Source organism: Vicia villosa, linkage group LG4 (genome assembly GCF_029867415.1).
Source record: "Vicia villosa cultivar HV-30 ecotype Madison, WI linkage group LG4, Vvil1.0, whole genome shotgun sequence".
In the NCBI taxonomy this organism is placed as follows: Eukaryota; Viridiplantae; Streptophyta; class Magnoliopsida; order Fabales; family Fabaceae; genus Vicia; species Vicia villosa.
Window position 1 is genome coordinate 83,717,550 of NC_081183.1, and position 8,411 is coordinate 83,725,960.

Below are 8,411 nucleotides of genomic sequence, written 5' to 3' on the forward strand. Positions count from 1 at the left end.
GTTCATGCTTAGGAAAATGGGATTCGGCGACGTGTGGATGAGTTGGATGGAAGCTTTTATTTTCTCTAGTCATATGTCGGTAATGGTAAACGGGAGCCCCACTAAAGAATTGACGGTGGAGCGAGGATTGCGTCAAGGAGATTCAATTTCACCTTTTCTCTATGTCATCGTGGCGGAAGGTTTGAAGTGGTTGATAAATAGAGCGGTGGAAAACGGTATCTATGCGGGGAGTAGTGTGTATGGCAAGTGTTTCATCGATGTGATTCAATTTGCGGACGACACCCTTATGGCGGGGGATGGGAGTTGGAATCATTTGTGGACCATCAAATCGGTTCTAACTAGCTTTCAACTCATTTAGGGGCTTGGCATAAACTTCCATAAGAGTAAGTTGATAGGAATTAACTTAAGCGAAAATTTCTTGGAAATAGCAAGATCTTTCATATCGTGTAAAAGGGAGGACAAGGTGTTTACTTTTTTAGGTATTCCGGTTGGCCACAATCCAAGAAAGATTTCTACGTGGAGATCTTTAGTGCTCAAAATCAAAAGAAGACTACACGGATGGAAGAATCGTTATCTTAGTTTAGGCGGAAGGATAACTCTCCTAAAGTAGGTTTTGGGAAGTCTCGCGATCTTCACACTATCTTTCTATAGAGCTCCAAAGAAAGTGGTTAAGGAAATTAACAAAATTCAAAGCACGTTTTTATGGGGAGGTACGGAGGACAAGCGATGAATTCATTGGGCTAGTCAGGAAACGGTATGTCTACCTGTTGATATAGGAGGGCTTGGGTTAAGAAGGATTTAAGACTTTAAAGTTACACTTTTGAGTAAGTGGAAGTGGAGAATTTTGGGGGAGAAGGAAGCGTTATGGTATAAGGTTTTGAAGGCACGATACGAAGACGTGTCGGTTTGAGTAATGAATGGAGGGGGAAGTATATAGGAAGAAGATTATATTATACTTGGTGGAAAGACATATTGGCCTTAGATAATTATGATCCTGTGAATTTCTTCTCGGTCGGATGTCGTATCAGTGTGGACAATGGCTTCGATACTTCTTTTTGGCATGCGTGGTGGACGAAGGAGGGAATTCCTAAAGATATATTTCCTGTACTGTTTTCTTTTTCTACTTTACAGGATGTGTCAGTGGCATCAATGGGTGGATGGAGCTCTAATGGGTGGATTTGGTCGGATATCGGCATACCGCACAACATTCGATCCGAACAACAACTAGAACCAATGCTATCTCTTCTAATTTCCCAGCTGGATCGATACCAGCCAGCCTTTGCAGGAACAGAAGCGGATTCAGTTATCCACGTTAGTGTTCTAGCTTCTCCGCTGCTGGAGCATCCTACCTGCTCAGTTGGGACGGATAGGTCCATTCTTCATGTTAGTGCAACAACTTTTCCGCTGATGCAACAACCTGCCTCTTCCGCTGGGACATATATGCCCTGCTGGTCTTACGACAACGAAGGGTAGTTTTCGGTGTCTAGTTGTCATCGCATCATTAACGCTATGTACATCACTTGCGGCCCTATGGAAAGAAATAGTAGTGCTCTCAAACTTATTTGGAAAATGGATGTTCCAATGAAGGTGAAGGCGTTCACTTGGAGGTGTTTAATTAATAGACTTCCGACTCGAGTGGCGCTTGATTTTAGAGGTATCATTACTAACTCTTCCTCTCTATGTTGTTTTTGCGGATTATTTGTTGAATCCGTTGAGCACCTTTTCTTGGATTGTTGTGCCGCTTCTTTGGTTTGGAAAGAAATGGCGGATTGGATAGGTTGGAAGGTGGTTAAGTTTGATAGCTTGAAGGAAAGTTTTATGAAGTGGTACGATTTTTGAAAATTCAGGAAAGTAAGGAAAGGAAAAGAAGGGGTCATGTGGATGGCCATATGTTGGAACATTTGGTTGGTTAGGAACGGTATAATGTTCAGAAACGATGCGTGGAATGTCAACGATATTGTTTGGAGTTCTAAGATATTGGGTTGCAGATGGATTGTCATAGGAAAACTTAGTCATACCAATTGTAACTTCTATAGTTTTAGCAAAGACCCTTTACTATTCTTAACGTAAGTGTTAATTGGTGGTTAATTTTTCTTCGGGGTGTTTTGTTTCCCGCCCCTTTTTGTAAGTTCGGTTGAGAACTTGTGTTCTCTTTTATCAAAGAATTCTTGCTTACAAAAAAAAGTGTTGTAGTTTACGCCAAATTTTAACCCTTATTTATCATTAATCTAACGGTTTTAATTAATTTTTTATATAGAAACATATTTCCAAAAATAATTAGATTAAATGATCAATTAAAACCGTTAGATTAATAAAAATCAATGGTTCACATTTGGAGTAAGTCTTCTACACTTACTCTTAGAGTAATATATCCCCCTCATATATATTCTTACTCCAAAATTAAGTATAGAAGAGTTACTCCAAATATTAACCATTGATTTTCATTAATCTAACGGTTTTTATTAATTTTTTATATAAAATAATATTTCTAAAAATAATTAGATTAAATGATCAATTAAAGTTGTTAGATTAATGTAAATCAATGGTTAAGATTTGGAGTAACTCTTCTACACTTACTCTTGGAGTAAGAATATCCCTCCTTATATATATATATATATATATATATATATATATATATATATATATATATATATATATATAAACAATTTTAATGACATTCGTCTTATTGGGCTTAACACTTGGATGTTATTTGTTTTGGGTCTTTGGCCGATCTAGAACAGTTGCCCCAAAGGCTTGTGGGGTGTTTTATCAACTGGGAAGTCTTTCAAAGTCGAGGCTAGTATCTCATCATTTAGCTTACCATAAGGAAAAGTTGGAAGTACTTCTCACCTTTGACACATTTTGCCAATTTTCAAGCATGTGACCTTAGGCTCACAAGTTAGGGTGTGGTGTTCTTCTCAAGAGTATTCGAGTGCACTCAAGTATGGTTGTATTCCCAATGTATGATTTAGTCATCGCTCTTTGTCTCCATATTTTTATCTAATATGGATCGTCGGTTGTTATTTGTTCTGCTATAAATAGACGACCTAATTTTAAATGTTCTTTTTAACTTTGTTTGCCATTCAAAGTCTGAGCTTGTCTTCTGTTTATAAGCTCCCACGATTTTTAACTGTTTAATGTCTTATTTGTAGTAGGTCATGCCTCCTTGTGTCATTATCTTTCTCGAGCTTGTCTACTATCACTAAGGTATTTCTCTACTCCCTTTCACATACCATAATGGCCAACTAGGCATGGCAACGGGGCGGGGCGGGGACGATTTTTACCTCCCCCAAACCCAAATCTGAATCCTCAATAAATCTCCGTTCCCCGCCCTAAACCCAAATGGGGATGGAGAATTAAAACCCAAACTCGTCCCAAATTGGTTTGGGCTGGGTTCGGATATCCCCGCCACCATCCATCCATTGAGTAAAATCAATTTTTTTAATAAAAATATTTACTTTTTCAAAAATCAAATTACATTATAAATAATAAAATAAAACAACAATATACGAACTTGTTCTTCTTTTCACGAGAAGGAAGAACCCATTTCACTATGGATGATGTAATGGGAGATATCTATAAAGACTGGACATTATCGCTTATGACCAATACCACATCTTTCTGAATCTCGATGTTTGAATTCTTCAGAGTTTCTTGGATGAAAGGATTTTTTAACTCCAGACCCTCTTGTACTTTCTAGCTTATAGAGCACGTCGGCCTGGGTATTTTGTTCCCTCGTGACATGCTTAACCTTAGATGTCTTGAACTTTGCCAATTTCTCTTTATCTAGCATCAAATTTCATTGCAATAATGGATCCTTGGCTTGCGTTTCCCCTTTGACTTCAAAAGCAAGTAGCTGGGAATATATCCCCAGTTTAACGCTGTCTACCCCCCATCTATGTCGCTAATGTGAGCCTGACGATGATTGCTTCATATTCAACTTGATTGTTGGTGGCATAGAATTTAAAGTGTAGGGAAATGTTTACCACGAGGGCGACTTCATTTTCTAGAAATAAGCAAGCATTACTGTCATGCCTGTTGGGTGACCTATCTGTAAATATTGTCTAAGTGTGTCCTAGCTCGAATGGGCAGTGAGTTTTTTTGCTGGGAAATTGCAAACAATTGGGCCTTTAACACTTCCCTTGCTTCGAAAGAAACATCAAACTCAGAAGTTTATATGGACCATTTGGTTAGCCATCCTACTAGGTCTGGTCGCTGAAGTACCTGGATCAAAGGCAAGTCATTCTGAACTACAATAGAGTGTGCTACGAGCTACCTTCAGAGCATCCTTGATGCACTCACCAATTCTAGGGGTGCCTTTTCTATCTTTTGATAGCATGATTCAAGTCCAACGAGGGCCTTGGAAATGAAATATACTGGATTCTAATTAGAAATTGGCTCCATGAATCAAAACAAAGTTTACAACTTCTTTGGATATCATTGGGCGGAGATAAAGTAATTCATTGGGGATCGGTCGAGTAAACACTAAGGGAGTAGCTAATGATGTTTTTAACGAAAAAAAGGCCCTTACACATTATGGAATCCATTCGAATCATGATTCCTTCAATAACAATATGTAGAATGGTAATGCATGTTGGGCGGGTTTTAAGATAAATATGTTTAAAGCGGTAACCATCATGTTCAACTTCATAACCCCATTCTTTAAGGTAGGCATGTTCATTCGGACAGCTTAAAAAGAGTCATTCTAACATTAGACGTCAAACTTTCGCAAATTTTTTCCAACCTTTCCGACACGAGACTTCTTATTCGACACACACAACCAACCTTCCTGCATCAATCAAGCATATTGACTCTTCCCTAGGCCTCTTCTGAAATTGTTGTGGTGGTGAAAAAGTTTCTTAATATGGCATCATGGATACAACTTGTTGTCTTTAAGTTGGAATCATTGTAGTATTCCCTTGAGATGGACTGGGAAAACCATTGTGTTTAATGTTGCTATGAAAGATCTCCCAAGGATGCTGTTGAAATCACTTATACACAGAACTATCAAGAAGCGAAGATTTATCTTCCTTTCATCTTCTTCTTCTCCAAGTGATAGTAGTGGTAGTTACGCTGCTCCACATGGATGAGTTATCAAATTGTTGAATGCAAGGAGGCGTTGTCGCCACACAAATACATATGTTACTGACGGAGCCTTAGCTTCACGAGCGTTTCAACGTAAAGGACGTTGCACAAACTTCTACCGTTTACAAGAAGGCTAGATATGGTATGATTTTCTATGCTGGTTCTTATGACCAATAATACCGCATTGTTAGGGATTATGTTCACCTTCTCGTGATCTCGAAATCCTAACCTTAGTCTATCTTCCCTTCATAATTTAGTGCCAACTGTCACTTATATGAGGTCTTGCAATAAAGGATCTTTGTCACACCGTGCTTTCCCATGGATCTAATTGATGACGACAATTTGAGGGTAATTCATCGATGAAATTAAGGCATTATTATTTTTTTTGTAATCAAGTTGTATTAAAGAGGAACAAAAGTTCAACACACGATTGCAAAAGGTGGTCGAAGAACAAGCCACAAAGAAGGAAAATTATATATCAAATAGATTCTAAGATAAAAATAGCGAAGGGTTTTTGCTAAAATCATAGAAATTATAATTGGAATGTGTAATTTTCCCTATGTAAGATCACCTCCAAAGTAAAGCTTTGCAACTCCAAGCGACACCACTAGCATTCCACCCGACATCCTTGAAAATGATATCATTCCTACAAAGCCATAGGGACCAAACTACGACTAACCTAACACTCCCCACCTTGCCCTTTTTGATTTTCAAATTCCGACACGAAGAACTCCAAAAAAGGTAGCTTTCTTTAAAGTCCGTAAGTTTGGAATAACACAATCCCAACCAACCAGCTATGTCCTTCCAAATCCCAATCACTTTGTAACAATCCAAAAACGAGTGACAAGAAGATTCGGGGAAGGCATTACAAAAAACGCAATGAAGATTGGAAGAGGACGAGATAATACCTCTATAATTGAGCAAGTCCTTAGTAGGGATTCTATTCCAAAAACATCTCCACCCAAAAGCTCTTACTGTTAAAGGAACATCAACCTTCCAAATAGAAGAGAAAGCAAAATCATGCAATTTGACAAAACCGAATGGAATGTACCTCTTGCAAAGAGCTCGATAACTGATAGACACCAAAAAATTTTGGTCCTCGAACAGCATCCAATCCACGCTGTCATGGCCAAGGCGAGACGGGAAATCAGCAGGCAGCAACCGTTGCAACAGCAACAGGACCGCGGGTGTTCTGCTGGCAGCAGCAGGCGGTATACCAAAGTCATTCCAGCACCAAGAGCCATTTCTCCAACCGCGCAAGCTAGCTATAGACACATCCTGCAATAGAGAAATATCATATAGTGACGGGAACCGGTCTTTAAGAATCCCCCCTTCAATCCAATGAGAGTGCCAAAAGGAAGTAATAAATCTGTCTCCCACCCGGAACAAGCAATTATTAGCGAAAACCTCTTCCGAGTTCTTGTTATTTAACGAACAAATATCCAACCACCAAACCGAACATGATTGTTTATTGTTTGTTCCATCGTTAACCGCTTGTAAATTAATATCCACATACCGAGCCTTCAACATACGAACCCAAATCGAGTCCGAATCTTCAAGAATTCGCCACCTCTATTTAAAAAGTAAAGCCTTGTTAAAGTCTTCCATCCTTTTCAAGCCAATACTTGTTGTGAGGGCAAATGTGTGTTTTCATGATGTCAAAAACATTGTGAACTTGACACAATTGATGTGGAAACAAAGGAATCAAGTGGATGCATTAAAGAAGAGTGTTTTTGTCAAAATTCAGTCAACAGGTCGACACATATATACCATAGGTCGACCTATCTGGTGAGTTAAGGAAACTTCTGTGTATGAGCAGAATGCGTCGACGCATTGATGGCTCAATTTGACGCATGGCATTTTGAGGAAACCTCGGGTATGCACACGCCGACCTTTCAGGTCGACGCATATGTCACGCTTGGTCCAAAAACAAGTGCAGAACTTCAACAGGTCGACCTATGCAGTGGGGCACGTCGACCTATCGCTACTTTTACTGGTTTTTTTGCTGTGTTTAATTGGCTAATGCAAGGGGTGTGGTATATATATCAAATTGGTCATTCTCAAGAAAATCAACAAGAAACGTGAAAGATATACTCAAGCTTCTTCTCATCTTCAACCTTTCGCTTATTAATCGAAAATCACACATAATCATCTTTTTCGATCAAAGTAAGGAACGTGCGTTGATAAGGTTCAACGGTAGACATTGGTCTTGTTCGAGTGAAGATTGTTGAGGGTGTTTCTTGAATAAAACCTTAGGGTTTTTCCTTCTATATCAAAGGTTTGATTCAAAGGTTTTTGACGATCGCTTCGCTTTGGGAATCAATTCAGCCGAGCATAAGGAATTGAGGGATTGTAGATTCTCTTATCAAATTTGCTACAACCGGAGGATTGAAAAGGAAGGATCGGGGTCTTGATCGGTGAAGATCATTGACATTGACTTGTTTCTACTTGAATCAAAGGGAGGAAAGAATTGTATTCAGTTTTACTGCATGTGTGTAGTTGGTGATTGGTAAATTCTATCCTTGTTAAACATTTTGCAATCAAATAAAACTTTCCTAATTTCATTTGAAATTAGGGGCAGACGTACTCCTGCGAGGACGATAGAGGAACTGCCTTAACAAATCTCGTGTTCTTTATCGTTCTTACTTTTATCTTTTCAATTATTCGTTTTTGTTAAATATCCATTGTTGAGCAAAAATTGAAGTTTGGTGAAGATCGATCACCAAGTGTTCGATAAAATTACTCATTCAATTTTTGGTCAAATTTTGGTAAAACGGTTCAATGTGAGTAATACTCTATTAAGTGTGTATTCGACTTAATTGATAAATTCATTAAAACTAAATTCATAATTCGCCGTTTTCATCCGTTCGGTTTAGCACACATATCCGGTCCCCGATAACTCGATCGTTCGGAGACGATTTAGTGATTCAGGGAAGTCACGTTTCAAAAGCTAGAATTTTCTTAAGTCGGAAAAGGTGGTCTATTCACCCCCCTCTAGACCATCCCTATCGTCTAACAAGTGGTATCACGAGCGCCGGTTCATCTAGTGCTTGGTATATAACTTTTTAGAAAATGGAGAACGGTCAAAAAGGGGCGTATAATAAAGCGCCTGTTTTCACCGGAGAAAACTATAGTTATTGGAAAGACTGTATGTGCATTCATATCAACTCCGTTGATAGAAAAATCTGGGATGTCATCGTCAATGGTCCTATGGCTATCACCATAACCAACGATGCAGGCGTTACCAGACCTAAACCTCAAGCACAATGGGATGAAAAAGATGAAAAGAATTACGGGTATGATTGGAAAGCTAGAAACATGATTAT

General features: G+C 38.8%; 2 protein-coding genes across 2 annotated transcripts; one reads left to right on the top strand and one right to left on the bottom strand.

Moving 5' to 3' along the window:
• Positions 1–16: 16 nt before the first annotated feature.
• On the top strand, positions 17–1,473 carry LOC131597440 (uncharacterized). Its single transcript, XM_058870139.1, has 2 exons — positions 17–331; positions 1,132–1,473. Exons 1-2 carry the CDS (start codon positions 17–19, stop codon positions 1,471–1,473), a joined length of 657 nt encoding a protein of 218 aa, XP_058726122.1.
• Positions 1,474–5,652: 4,179 nt separating this feature from the next.
• Positions 5,653–6,615, bottom strand: LOC131597441 (uncharacterized). The gene has a single exon (XM_058870140.1). The coding sequence runs from the start codon at positions 6,613–6,615 to the stop codon at positions 5,653–5,655; it is 963 nt and encodes a 320-aa protein (XP_058726123.1).
• Positions 6,616–8,411: the final 1,796 nt, after the last annotated feature.

What these genes read in the sequence shown, in the direction of transcription:
- LOC131597440 (XM_058870139.1), top strand. Translation starts at nt 17, where the DNA reads ATGGGATTCGGCGACGTGTGGATGAGTTGGATGGAAGCTTTTATTTTC. An exon ending in ATTTGTGGACCATCAAATCG is followed by an intron (nt 332 to 1,131) that starts GTTCTAACTAGC and finishes TCTACTTTACAG; the next exon opens with GATGTGTCAGTGGCATCAAT.
- LOC131597441 (XM_058870140.1), bottom strand. Translation starts at nt 6,615, where the DNA reads ATGTTGAAGGCTCGGTATGTGGATATTAATTTACAAGCGGTTAACGAT.